Source organism: Agelaius tricolor, unplaced genomic scaffold, assembly GCF_023055355.1.
Source record: "Agelaius tricolor isolate 1412-34295 unplaced genomic scaffold, bAgeTri1.0.p SCAF_2, whole genome shotgun sequence".
In the NCBI taxonomy this organism is placed as follows: Eukaryota; Metazoa; Chordata; class Aves; order Passeriformes; family Icteridae; genus Agelaius; species Agelaius tricolor.
Genome location: NW_027269262.1, coordinates 9,679,372 through 9,694,396, shown reverse-complemented (window position 1 = coordinate 9,694,396; position 15,025 = coordinate 9,679,372). Strand labels below are relative to the sequence as shown.

General features: G+C 42.3%; 1 protein-coding gene across 1 annotated transcript in view; it reads left to right on the top strand.

The window, feature by feature from the left end:
• The window catches only part of BMP6 (bone morphogenetic protein 6), an 87,561-nt gene that overhangs the window by 56,918 nt on the left and 15,618 nt on the right, over nt 1-15,025 (top strand). Inside the window, exon 2 of the mRNA XM_071452313.1 lies at nt 5,707-5,899. Within this exon, the coding sequence (XP_071308414.1) occupies nt 5,707-5,899 (193 nt within the window). The remainder of the gene's footprint in view (nt 1-5,706; nt 5,900-15,025) is intronic.

The window sequence follows — 15,025 nt, the reverse complement described above, 5'->3', positions numbered from 1 at the left end:
GGCGAATTGTAAGACCCAAATGAAGACTGAGTCTTGCTCTAAAGCTGGACATCCCTCAGTTTGGGTGTACAAACCTCCATTCTTACTCTCTTTTTCTTCAAAAGAAGCAACTTGCAACTGTGGGCCAAGATCAAGGAGGGGGGATTTAAGCTTACATAAGTTTTGTTCTGTGCAAGCTATTGTCTGCCAATATTAAAGAAATTCTGGTGATGCCACTGTAGGTTCACAGCAGTAGATCAGTCACATATGTACATGGTCCATTTATTAGAGGGGACTGTTGGAGCTTTAGTAATGCTTAAAGCATTTGAAGCATAATACACTGCTTCATTGCTCCAGATGTGATAAATGCTGTTGACTTAGAGCAGAAATTGGTGATGTAATACAGAAGAATTGCCTTTGTGCTGATTATGTAGATGTGGTGGTGAATCTCCTGTTAGCAATTCCAGTCTTCAGATGTTTTCTCATTTTATTTGGGAGTGGGTCACATGTAAAGGCTGAGAAGAAATAAATAGGAACTACTTATATTTGTTCTCAAACTGAATTCAGGAACACTTATGCACAACTCACTTTGCATAAGCAGGCTGTGAATCCTGGCTACTTTTCCTAGAGCATGTGGCCCTGCAAACCAAGTCACCATTAAAGATCTTGATGTGCAAAAGATTCTTCGGTAGTTTCAGCTTTGCTGAGGTCAGGACAGATGCAGAATGTCCTAAATAGTCCTATCTTATTAATTTGCAGCCCCACTCCTTCCCTGTGCCCTCCAAGGCACATTGTCGTGGAAATAATAATTGTTTATATAGGAAATTTATTTTTAAGAAATTACTTTTAGAGCTCTAGGTTAGTATTTTTGGCTTTGTTTTATTAGAGTTGGAACTGGAAACTTTCTTAAGCCAGTATTTTAATTCTCACCTGAACACTTGACCTAACACTTTTCTCAGCAGCTGAGAACTGGAGAAAATCACCAGATATGATACTTGGTGCTGCTGTTCTAAGTGAAAATTGTGTTTCCTCAGGAAAGGCTCTTGACCTGTTATTTCTGCATACTGGTTTGATTTAGATCCAAAAAGAAATACTTAAAATTCCAATGCAGAAGGAGAATTTATTTCCATGTCTGACATTAGACTTATGCTTCCTTTGGTCCAAGGTGCGCCCTACACAGTCAAATGGAAGTAGGATGGTATAGTTGCCAAAATAGATGTGTTAATTTCTCAATTAATTTTTTTTTTCTGTGCAGTGTTTTTAAAGTAACAAGTATGGTAAGCAGCACGCTATTTTTAAACCAGGGACATTTTGTGCTGAAATTGGCTATTGCAACACTGGGTTAGAATTAGAATACACAAAATTCAAAACCACAGTAACCCTAATTTTGCCATTCTTGCCTTTTTAACTGCTCAACAATAGTGCTGTGTTTGTATAGTATTTAAAAATATTTGTTAAGGGGAATGTAAAGAGCTACTGGCAGGCTCCTCTGTTAACTCTTTCTGCACGCTCTGGCAGTCTGCTCCGAAATGGGCTCTAGTGAAAACTCAGGCATGAGTCCCATGTCCAGAGCTCACACCTTCCTTTGCATTGCAAGCAAAGGAGCAGCCACCAGCCAGGATGGGGGCAGATCCCCATGGTGGAGTGGGCAGTCCCTCTGGCTCGTGATGGGCTAAAATCTGTTTGCCATCTCCTTTTCCAACTTGCCCTGATATGTGCAGGCCTGGATTTGTAACCTCCAAGGACTTACTCCAGCAAAAGAATAGTAATGTTTGGGATAATACCGTCTAACCATGAAGATGAGTTTTATAGGCTGTAGTTCATGCCATGAACTCACAAAGACTGGTTCTGCCTGGCTTGGTCCTAACGTTCCAGCCAGCACTCTGGGAAAAGGTTATGGGGGCCCAACACCACTCAGGGCTTCTACCTTCCAACCTGACCCAGCTGTGAGCTGCCTGATTTTCCCTGCAAGAGCTTTGCACAGTTGGGACATTCTTATGTCCATCACCAGACGGAAATTAGCTTTGGATTTCACATCACCGGTCAGACTGACCCGAATGTATTCATGTGGAAAAAATAATAACGGGAAAGCAGCTTGAGAAATGATTTCTGCTTTTTGCTGTTGCCTTGCATTTTGGTGTGTGCTGTCTGTATTTTGAATACAAGCTCATCCGATGCATTGTAACGCAATAGCAATCCTGACTGGGTAATCCTGGGAACCAGCAGCTTGAATCTTGCCTTTCCAAATTTTACTGTTCTAAAACTTGACTTCTTTGTTAAAAATGAAGAGTTTCCAGGGGGTAAAAAGCCCCCAGAGAAAGACTGTTGGCATTTTATATTTTTAAGCTGTCTTGCTGAATGAAAACAGTTGATTATTAGCTTGATGGGGTGACAATGAGTATATAGAACTTAAATATCCCACCACTCCCACAAAGAAAAAAAAATCCACCCTCCATTGTATCATGGGAAGATACACAGCCAGAAAAACTTTCCAACTCATTAAACTTTTATACTTGCTTCATACAAGCTTAATGTAGGCTTTTTTCCATCCTGTGATGTTGTTGGGCTGCTTCTGAACTGATCCCAGTGGAGGAGGACACCATCATCTTAGCAGTATTTCTTCCTTATAACAGAAACCTGCCTTTCTTTTAACAGAATGAGCTGAATTGCTTAATCTGAAGGATTAAAAAAAGATTTCCTTGTTTGTGTGTTTCGGGTTGTTTATTCTGCCAAACCTGATAACGAAATCAGTCTGAATGTTTCCCCCTGTAATCAGTTGAGTCAGCTTCTCTGATTGTGTGGCGTATTTGGGTAAGAACAGGGATAAAGGAAGAAAGTTTGAAAAAAACAGGAAAATACTATTGTGAATATATCAGGCAAGTAAAAACTGAGAAAGGGTAATTGGAGTCAAGCATCACACCTGCTGCTACTTGTCATGCTCTGTGGTAGTTGTTTTGGTGGGCTTTTCTTCCTCTTGTGACTTGTGTTTGATGTTTTAGGAGAGGAATGTGGGAAAATACTGATTTAAAAGACTAGAGTTTGGTTATATCACTTTTAAACTGCATATTTTGTAGTGATGAGTGGAGGTCAGGCCACTGTAGCCAGCTTGAGGTCAGAGAGGAACAACAAAAAGTGATGTTTGGGCTCATTTTGAGCTCTGTGCTGTGTGGGACAGCTCCAGGCTCTCTCGTGCACAAGGAGAGACCATATCACATCTGGATGTAGGACAAGAGCTGGCAGGAAGCGTCAGTGACTCCTTTGCTGTCTCTGGTGTAATTTTAGCTTTCTGGCACCCTGATGGAGTTCTGTTGCTTATCCTGGTTGTGTCCTTCCCCTTGCTCTTCCTGCTTCTTCTTTATCATCCTCAGCCACGAGCCTGGGGAAAAGCCGTCTCGCTGCACCTTGCCCGTAGGTCAGCTCATCCCTGTGACAGCACGGAAGGGGGTGTGGGTTTCAGCTGGTCACTGCACCCATGAGCGAGGATGTAGTGAGTTCTAATTTGAGAGCTCTTGCTTCATATGTGTGCCTCTCCAAACCCTTGGATTTAGACATTCCCTCACCATTAATTACATCCTCTTGTCTTTTAGCAGCGAGTGAATGGGCCAAGCTGGGCACATCCTGCTGCAAGCAGCCTAACACCGTTTCTCACTGGTTGGCTAATTACAATGTTCTCATAGTACATGATTCCTCTCTTTTGGGAGGTGCATCCTGTGGGACTCTCCTCGGGATGGGGAGGGATTAGGCAGCTCAGGTCCCATCTCAGAGGGTGTACATGCAAGTGACACCAACCAGGCCAGTATTGCTGGAATCAATCCCCATCCCCCTACAGGGGCAAAGGGAAGCCAGATCACCCATAACCAACAGCCAGAGAGGTAATACCTGGTGGCACTGGGATTGAGTATGTTACCATCCTTGGCTTTGGTGCAGTCTCTGATGGAGATGCTGGGTGTCACAACCTCATTTCTGGAAGCCATAGAGCCCAGTCACCCTCATTTGTCTGTTGTTTGACATATGAACTGCTCAGACAGATGCAATGCAAGACTAACAAAATTGGCAGCAGTATCTGACAGCAGTTTGAGAATTTGCCTGTTTGCCTTGTGGCAGCCCTTAACATGGCATTCCCCAGTGTGGTGTCCCACAGAATGCTTGGCAGCAGTCATGCAGAGGTGAAAAGATTTCCAGGTGAGCTTCAAAGAGAAGGATGTGACTAACTGTCTCACAGGGAGCCAGGACGTGGACCCAGCCAGATGAGGCAGCTCACATGGAAGGGCTGCCAAAAGAAAGGGAGAGGATATATGAAACTGTGACTGGAGAATGAGGAGGAACAGGCAATTGGGCAAGGTGGAGGGGAAAGTCTCCATGGGCTGTTTCCAGCAGCTGGGAGATGTCTGTTCTTCAGGGAGGTAACCTGTGGGTAAAGTGCCGAACCTCAGGCACGCTGGCTGTCATTCCTGGCTCTGCCACAAGCCTCCACTGCCTGTCCTTGGACAAGTCACTCTCCTGGTGACTCAGTATCCCAGCTGGAGAACAGGCATTGCTGCTTACCTCATGGGGATGTTGTGAGAGTAGGCTCGTGGACGCCTTTGCAGTCTGATGTATTAAATGGGGGCAGAGGGGAACAACAAAAAGTGACCACAAAGACAAACATTAAAAGGGATCTGTTGTTCCTTTGCTGCCTGTGCACGTAATCATGTCCCTAATGATAATGTAATGGTGACTTATTCATCACTGACATCCACTCCTTCAGTTCCACTGGTGGGAACGGCTTTTTGTTTTTACTTTTTGTCCCCTCAGGCTTGTAAAGATGTAATTTTGTATGTTTATATAATATGTTAATGTTTTAAGCCATTTCTAGTAGAAAATTAGAAAAAATAACAAACAATTAATCAAAGTCAGACTAAACTGAGATGTAATCAAGTAATACAAGAGTGGGACTGGAAGCAGAGTTTGCAAAGAGAGCCTCAAACAGAGAAAATGCAAATCCTGACTCCTAAAGAAGGAGGAATTCTGCTTTGTGTCTGTCTTAAATCCTGTGCCTGAGAGTGTACCCAAGGAGGTCCAAGACCAGAAACTAAAAGTGGTCACTCTTCAGCTCTCTCCTTCTAAAATAAGCTTCTGCAAAGGAGGGGGAGCTCTGGTTGACTTTAACCTCAAAATAAATATCATATTCATTGTATTCACTCACGAGGTGGTCCAATGGCTAGTGTACAAACCTGGGAACCAGAAAACAGGACGTGTTAGGGCACTTAGGGAATTGGTTGACCTGGTGCTATCACTTGGTTCTGCCTGTGCCTGCGTGTGCTAAAGCAAAATGGGACTGTGTGTCTCCCTGCTTGGAAGAGAGCTATGAGACTTAGGGAAATGCTGTAAAGAACCTGGAGAGCCACAGGTGGAAAATGCTGGGAGTGATCACAAGCTTCAGAGTTTTACACAGGAGCAAAATGCATGGTCATATTTCACCTGTCAAAGCTGGCTTTTCTTTAAAAAATAGGAAATTCAAAAGGAATTGGCTAGAGAGGAGGAACATTCATCTTCACTTAGTACTGTATTTGAAAAGCTTTAATTGCATAAGTTTTCCTGACACTCACCAGGGCTATCTTTGGAGAAAAAAACAAGATTCCTTGTTTTTTTGAAGGAACAGGTGGCAGCATGTAGAAACCTTTTGTTGTTAAATTTTAGTCATGGTTCCTTTTTTTTTTTCCTTTTCTTTCCTTTTCCCATCTGCAGTTGAGTATGACAAGGAGTTCACGCCTCACCAGCGGCACCACAAGGAATTCAAATTTAATTTGTCTCAGATTCCTGAGGGCGAGGCCGTCACAGCTGCTGAGTTTCGGATCTACAAGGACTGCGTTTTGGGAAGCTTTAAAAACCAAACCTTCCTTATCAGCATCTACCAGGTGCTGCAGGAACATCAGAACAGGTATGCAAGAGGGGGCTTGCTCTGTGCCACCAGCTGCTGTCCTGGAGAAGGCTGAGCTTATGCAATAGTATTGATAATACTGAAAATAAATATAGGTTTGTTCATGTTAACAGGGTTATATTATTGCATGGCCCTTTCCTTATGGGAAATGGGCATGGTAGGGTGTGAATGAGGGTGTGACTTAGCTGCAAGCTTTGTCTTTAAATAAAGAAAGAATCTGCTGAGAAGCAGTAGATTTTTAAAGCACTGCTGGCATTGCTGTTGTGTACTGAAATACACATATCCCCTTTCAACTTTCAACTTAATACTAGCAGCCTGTTTGAAAAGTACTGGTAATTAGCTCAGACTTGATCCGCTCTCAGCTGGACTTAAAGTAAATAAAGCAGAAGAAAATTCAACATGCTGACCACAGGTACAAAATAATTTCTGTTCTTTCAGTGGCAATGAGAGAGAAAAAGTGAGAGAGGCAGGGTAGAAACTGTGACACAAAAATCCAAACAAGTGTAAATGGAATGATTAATTTTAAAAGAGTAATGTTTCAGATGGAGGAATCATGTAAGGCTAAAAGATGGAAATACATGGTCAATTAAATGTCAGAGTAATGCTGTGGTACAAAAGTGTTTCATTACTTCTACCGAAACTTGTCAGGACTGTAACTGTTCCTCTGCTGCAGGCATTAAAAAAAAAAAAAAAATTCAAAACCAACAGTGTTTGAAAAAAGCGCAATTTGTTTTCTCTTTGAAGCCTTCATGGGCGTTTTCCTTTCTGCTCCTTCTTTCTCCAGCCTTTCCACTGGTACCATTTGGAGGGATCAGCCTTTCATGATTGGCAGTTCTTAGGGCAACATCAAATAGCTCGTGGTTGTTCTGTGGGGAGTGTGGCTTCTGGGGAGAAGAGAGAAATACTTGGGTACATAGGTGATGGGGAAGAAGGTGTGGATTTTGGGAGATCAGTGTTCCCTTTGTGCTTCAACTTGCAGATTGCTGGAGTGCCTCCTGGGATGTTGTCTATGCTGGTTAGGATGTTACATCAGTGCCCACTTGATGAACAGACAGTCCTGCAGATTTCATAGATGTTAGATATATTGTTCATTTGGAGACACATTGCAGAAATAATGGCGAGTGTCGGTCTGCTTCAGATTGCAGAAGTAGAGATCCCACCCCCGGAGCAGGAAGGAAACCTCTGCCAAGCGTCTGTGGAAGAAATTGATATGCTGCTCTATGACAGTCACTGAAGCAGGGCACAGAGTAGGAGAACTGTCAAATTTTATATGGATATAACATTTGTTTGGAGATATAACATTTATGTGGATATAACATTTTTAAACTGAGCAAGCAAGGCAACGTGGGAAAGAGAATAAAGTACTGGATAAAGTACAGGATATGGCCCCTAGTATGCCCTATTCCTAACAAATCTAGTAACTCTCTGTTCTGAAAGCGGCTGTGTGCAGCAATGATGCTGGGACCTTGCATTGCGGTTTCACACACCATATCAGCAGCATGCCAAAATGGGATTGCACTGAAAAGTTGGGACATTTCCTTTGGCATCTGTGTGTCCTGGGCATCCCTATGTGCTAGGGGCCTCCCTACAGACAGAGCAGAGGCAGGAACACCTGGTGGGGATCCCCAGGGTGGTCTCTGCCCAGGAGCTGGCAAGTACTTTGGGTCTTTCCATTCCTTTCTGCCGCGTTCCTTCTGCCGTTGCTGGCGGCCATGCGGAGGGGATCCCGCCGCTGGGACTGGGAATCCTAACTCGGCTTCCTCCAGGCCCGGGCTGCTGCCAGCAATTCCCTGTCCCTCCTGACAGGGGCTGGGCGTGAACCGCTGACCCAGGGATGAGTGTCTGTAGTTCATTACTAACCCCTGACTCATCCAGTCCCTCAAGGCTCCCTTTTTGTTTCTTTTCCTGCTTTATTTATTTACTTTTACTGGTGGGAAGGAGGGAGACGTTTGGCTGAAGCATTTTGTACTTCAGATGAGTCTGTGGGACTTGTCACATCATCCTCACAGAGGTGGACAAGATGTGGCTCAGAGATTCCTGCAGCTGTAGAAAGGACATGCCCTTTTCCATTCTTTTTTCCTTTCAGTTTAAAAGACTTTTACATGTATGTGTAAAATATAAAATCATAATTGAATTGTGCTTCTCTAATAATACATGGATAGGCTTCTATTTTCTGTATATTATCTGTAAATAAAAGTGCATATATATTTATTAATTGTCCTCTTTATATTAAAAATATGCAGATATTAAAAGAGTTAAGATAGTAGAAGCTGCATATTGTATATTCAGTGTTGCATTCAGATGAGGTCTGACTCCATTGGCTACAAACATTCACCCTCACTGGTGACCTGGGTGGAATATGACCTCTAAATATTCTTGAAAACAAATACTAAAAAACTGTATTTAGCTGTTTGCTAATATCTCTGCATGGAGGGGGAAAATGCCTCAGATTATTCTGGTATGCCTGAAGAAACTGTATTATTTGAGAGGTTATGGGTTTTGATCATCCATTCACTTACTTGCTTTTACTGGTGGGGGGAAAAGTCCAAATTTTTTTTTTTCTCCCCTCTTATCTCAGTGGATTAATTTGGAATACCGTGTTCTCTTTTCCAGATCAGAACACTGGCAGGTTAAATTATAAGAAAAAGAAAGCACTGGGTTTTGAAGGAACTTGCTAAATATTTGTAAGGCTTCTATTGAATTTTAGAAAACATCTTATGAGCCAAAAAATAACAGCTGCCTTTGACTTAAAAAACCAAAAAGTACTAAAAAAAGTTGGGTCACACTTCCTTTAGATTAATGGTTTTGAATGACAGCCTGATATTTCCTGACATTTTATGACATTTTATTGTATGAGGAGGAGTCTGTTCAGATCTTGAAGTCTAGCTAGTGAACAAGCAGGTGAGAGAGAAGAGTTGATGTCACATCTTTTTTCATCTTTTTGGGCTGACATATATTCCTTCTGGTCAGGACAATTCATCTCTAAGGGCTGCAGAAGGTGCCTGTTCAGTTAAGATTTCCTGTCTGCAGAGAAAGTTCAAAGACACCATGTTAATCATGGTGTTTATGAGGTTAACAGTTGTCTGGGGCAAATATTGGTAGCTCCTAAAATACTTTTGGGCACAAATGATTCTTAAGAGGGTAGCTGGCATGTATGGATTTAAACCAGGAATCTACCAGGGAAAGGCAGCATGAACCTCTGGGGGAGGAATATAAAGAAAAAGGATCCTGCCTGCTTCTGTCAAAGAAACAAGTTTGGCAGGGCAGGAGATAAGAGAAATGTTCAGTAAATACAAGTCTTCACCAAAGCTCAGCCTGGAAGTATCCCTTGGCTCCGATTAAGTGTAATGAAGTGGCTTAATTCAGTATTACTTGAGCAAAGGGAAAAAAAAGCTCATCTGGACAGTAACAGCGTGAGCGTGTGACTCCAGCCCAGATGTGCGCTGCTGCACGGATTCGTGAGGCATTGCTGGCTGCTCCCTGATGGCTAAAAATGGAATCAAGCCTGAGGCTAAAACTTCTGCCAGTTACTGAATTACCAAACTGATTTTTGCCACTGTAGACAAGGCTGATATCAGGAACTACATGGGCCCATTTGAGGCTGTCTTCTAGGCAGACCTGTATGGAAAGAGAGCATGAATGATCAGAGATCAATGCTGATTGAAATAGCATAAAACCTCTGGGCAGAAATGTGACTTTGTCCCATCAGAAATATGAAAAGTATACTTGTGGGGGTTCCAGGCAGTGAAACTCACATTGAGGACAGTGTGGTCTATGTACATTCTCTCTCAAAAAAGAAAACATTTTTAATACTGACTCACTTGTGTCAGTAATATTTTCATCTCCCCATTCCTTCCACCCTTTCGTAAGGTAAGAAAAATAGTGCCTAGAAACGAAGCTTTTGTTTTTTAACCAAACCGTGGTTAACGGCCACATTTTGTCATAACACAAACTGCTGGAGCTGTCAGTGGGATGCTTCGAGGAGATTAATTAAATCCTCAGGATGGATGGGTCAAGCCTGTGGCCAGCCATCAGTGGCATGCATTTTGGATTGTGTGGAGAAGAGGCTTCACCAGGCAGGGCTGAGGTGATATCTGGTTTGCTTTGAGAGGGATGGCTGGGTTTTGGAACAGGCTGTGGGCTGTAGGGGCTGATGCTGGGAGAGGGAATGGGTGACACATCTGGCGGATGTTGCTGCCCTTCAGCTTCTGACCCCCCAGAGTTTTAAGAGACTGGGCTGTTTGAACACTAGGGTGGGATCTTTTTCTTCTTTTTTTTTTCCCCCTCCTTTGGAACATGGAGGAAACAGGAACCTTTGCCAAAGCATTAGTTTAGGAAGGCAAGTGGTGTCAGCTTCCAGATGCTTGTCCCACCTTGCTGTATCTGACAGACTGTTTAATTTCAGCAGCTACACAGCCTCAACTCTCCTCCCTTGTGTGGTACCAACACACAGCTAAACCTGGCACCTGGACTTGAGTCTAAAGTGCAGGACTGATTTTGTGGAAGAATCAGCAAAGCCCTCTGTGATTTCTGGTACCTCTTGGGAGTGGAATGCCATGTAAACAAGACCTTTACAGAGGAAGGGAAGAAATTAGTTTGACCCTGAAAACCGATCATTATTTAAACAGTTTCTTTCTCGAAACTTCCATGCCCTCACCCAGAGAGGTGTCAGGTCAGGACTAGGGAAGGCAGTTTATGGTTGATCAAAGATGTTAGTCCTTGGTATGGATCATCAGTATGTTTTCAAGTGTAAATATCCTGCTAATGCAGACCTCAAAACACTCCCACACTGTCCAAACAACTGATCTATGAAAAACACAGTGGCCTGTGTTAGTGATCAAAGGAAGATACGGTACGTTAATGGTCAGTTTATAAAACAGTTTTGTTTGCACCCAGAATGAAATATGGGAACATGATGGTCAGGAAGATTCCTCCTACATGAAAAGACACATGTGGACATAAATGTGCCCTGCAGAGCAACTGCCTGGGGACCATGTTCCTGTTCTATGGAACACAATTCCTTAAGGGTTAAGTGCTTGTTGGTTTTAGCTGCCAGTTATAGTGGTAATAAAGTCTTCCTCTTTGCAACAGGATATTTATACAAATGTGATCCGAGCTTCTAATCTAAAGGGCAAATTGATTCAACGGCAGTGTTTATAGCTTAGAAAATAAATAACCCTCCTCAACTGGGTTTTGGAATGGGTTGTGTAATACAAATGACAAAGCTAGCATCAATCTGTTTCAAGTTGGGGTCAGATTTGTATATAGTGTGCATATATTTGTATATGATGAAGCTGTTTCCATGATGCTATAGAGAGGCATCTGTCCGCATCTCAGTTCAGCTCCCACTGTGGGTATGTGATTTGTTGTGTTTTAGGCTGGTTGGTTTAGAGTAGTTTGAAAGTCAGAGTTATTCTGGGTGAAACATACTGGTTCCATAACCAGCTGGCATTTTCTATCTAAACTAAAGAATGCCATATCAGTGCCTTATTTCTTTACTTAATGGACAAAGATAAATACTACCCCTTTGTCCTCTCCCCCATCTTTGTGCCTCAAGCTGCATTTTAATTCTGAAGTCTAGTACTATAGCTGTCACTACAGCTGGAATGCCCCTTTTCCCTAAAGAATTGTAGTAAAAAGTAAAAAAAAAAGGTAAATACATATCTTATTCCTATGATTTGGGATGATTTTTTTCTTTTCTTTAAACTGTTCCAGTTGGTAAAATATTCTTTCCTCATATCTGTAAAGCTCAAGACCCTAAGCTAAATGGGTTGGCACACCTTTGCACCCAGGTATTTGTGTTGACTTTACTGGGCATTATCATGGACCTGTAGGTTGAACTTCCCATAGTCTTGGCGTCTTCTAGTTCTATGCTCTGATTTTCTACCCTTTGCCAGAGGGAGCTCTGAAACTTGGGTTTCACCCTGCTGCTCTCTGGTGAGTCTGAAAGACAACCCTCTGCCCTAGGAGACTTTGGTGCCAGAGGCAATGGACACAGTGTTACAGAACAGCCTTTTCAGCACAGGATTACTCTTTACACAGAGTGGTGGAGGTGCGAGGCTGATCTTATCCATTCCTTCTTGCTCTTTTCCATGTCTGGATGCATCCAGGATGGCTTTCCCCTCCCTATGCTGAATTGCAGATTTCTTCCAGAATGTCCCAACATCTCCATTCTGTGCTTTTTTTCCTTTGCTGGTTCTCAGTCCTTGCAAATCAGTGCCCAGCTGCTGGTCTTATCTTCCACCATGGAAGCAACTTGATTTTTAGGTTGGCAGTTCTTCATATTTCCTTCCTTGTTTCTAAGAAACTCTTACAGGCTATGTACCTCTCTCCTGGCCTTCTGGCATTGCTTCTTCAGGACAGCTAAACTGACTCTCACTTTTCATGAAACAATAGAGACTGCCTTTGCTTTCCATGGCAGCTCACTCCAGGTGCTGGCATTCCCCTGCCTGAGGCTCTCTGTACAGGGGAGCACTGATAGATTAAATTTCCTATGCTGCTGTTAAGTCTTTGGAGTGCTGGTCATTTAGACACACAAAGTTGTTAAGGTTTTGTGTTGCATCTCTTGGCAGTACTTTGTGCCATGGGAGCTCCACATAAGGTCCATTCTATAAGTAATAAACACTTCTAAATTTGAAGCAGTGCTTACATCTACTGCAAGATGGGGGATCTACAGGTCTGAAGAGGCTGCAGTTTCAAAGTTTTATCTGTGTGGAGCTCCATCCAACTCTGCAAGACCAAGTCAGTTGTGGGTAAGAGTGATTTGCCCATTGAAAGTAGATAAGAGCAAATAATCTTGCTAGTTTGCTATATACAGAATAGAATACAATTTTTACAGAAAGTTGATGTGACCACAAACTAAAGATCCTGAGGTATGCAGAAGAGTATTTAGAAAGTGTATTAATTAAAATGTAGATTCCACACACTTCTGTGCAAAATTCCCTTTTGAGAAACTGCTGCTAGGCAGTCTAGACTATTATGTCAACTTGTCTTTGAAGAAAAGTAAACAAAAAGGTTGAGCTGAGGAAAGTTTTAGAGACTTATAGTAATTAATGTTTTGGTAAATGGCTGTTGATGCGTAACAATCCTTTAAACACCTGGGTAATTGCAAGCTTTGAAGTTGGGCCAAAAATGTTGTTCTAAGACATGTAATTAAAATACGAGACCTTTAACTTGGTCATTTTGAAGGTGAGATTTCTGTTTGTTCTCACTGTCTCCCTGGTAAAACTTCTGTCTGCTCAGGGAAAAAAGGCCAGGGAGGGTGGGAAAGTAAAAAAATAAGTTCAACAGATGCTTCTTTAAATTTAGCTTTTTATAGCTTTGGTGTTTTTCCTGAAGCAAAGTTCCATGTTGTAATGTGTATCCAGAACAGAGAAATTATTTTAATGTGAACATTTCACTAAGTATAGTAACTAAGAGAAATCACTTGACCTGGTTACTAATTTGACTGCATTCTAATTTAATTAGTGTTCAATTAAAAAGAATTAACACCTAGAGACATTCTGTTGAAAGGTTTACACAGAGGTTTCAGTTAACAAAATATTTATCTTAGAGGGAGAAAGCACTGAAGCTAAATGCAAGCTGTTTCTCCTATAAATGCCCTGAGCACATGGTTGGGATGCCGGCATTAAGAATAGTAGCTATATTTGATATTTATATCTGACAAATCTGCTCTCTGAAGGCACTGGAGCTAAATCCTGCCTTCTGAATTACACAGGCCATATTTCCTTCAGTAAACTGTGTACTCCATTCTGTTTATTGCAGCCACTTGTGATTGCTCTGTGACCTTTGCTTCTCTGTCCTTCTCCAAAGTCTTCTGAAGGCCATGGAAACACTACCATCTGTTTCTTGAGACTTGAGCCGTACTTCAGGGCCTTGATGCAGAACAAAGACCTCCTGTTTTGAGCTGGGAGTCTCTAATTTGCATCTTCCTATTTAATATCCTCTCTTGTATCAGGAAAGTTGTTTCAGCTCATCAACTCAGTTTCTCTCATTCACTTGCTTCTCTTTCATAATAAAAGGTTAATACATAATATGCCTGCAGCAGCCTTCCTATGGAAATCAGTAACTGGACTCATCCAGATGAGACTGTTGGGCTCGTTAGTGACAATGAGGTGGCAGTGGCTGTGTAAAAACCCAGAGGCAGGTTTAGACAGAGAGTATGAAGAAGCTGCTTGTTTTGGTGATGAAATTTATCTTCTGTATGCTGAATTTTAAAGGAGGTGCCAGAGGTCCTTTGATGTCCTTGACATCTGGGGTTGCTTGGGCATGAAACCTTTGGACTGACTCTGCTTTCTTCAGCCTATGTTAAGAGCAGATACTTCTTCCTCTCTCTTCAGTGATGCTGGCTCAAAAATTTCTTCCAGCCTTTATTTTTCTAGTTTTTCTTGTTCCTCACACTCTCTTCCTGTTTCCCTTAGGTTCCATCTTACCTCTGTGGTTCTCAAAGCTGAAGCTTTCAGACATCCTTCCATGAATGTGACCACATACACAGTTGCTGCTTCCTCTTGGAAGGCCACTGCCTGCCTCACTGCACAGGATCAATGTTGTCACTTAATGGCTAGAAATTCAATACCGTGTTTTGTGTGACTTGTTCAGTATATTTCCAACTGTCTTGTTCACTCTTTAATTTTGCTTCGACTGTGGGCTTGCAACTACTTATGTGTAGTGCTCTTCAGCATGGTGTTTCACTGCTTCCTAGACTATTTCTCTTTTGGACATTGCTATAGGGCCTCATTCTTCTTGTGCAGATGAAAATCTTTGTAATCCCTTTTTCTCTGCAGACTTTTTATCCAAGGTCTCTTCATTTAGTCCTTGCATGTCTCCATGTCCCTCGCGACTGCAAAAGCTCCTCTACCTTTCCCTGTCTAATGAGATATTCTTTCTCTTTGACCAGGGGCTGAGATGACTTGTTCTTTCCCTTTAACCTCCCTTCCTATTTCTCTTTGACCAGAGGCTAGTCTGGGAGATTTCCCAGTGTCCATTTCAAGATCAGACATCACATGGCTTTTTTTTTTTTTTTGAAGGAGTAGCAGGGGTATCTCTTAGCCACACAGCTCTAGAAAGAGCAGATTCTCCTCAGGTGATTCATGGTATCTGTGGGGAAGGAGGGGAAAGTATGTTCCC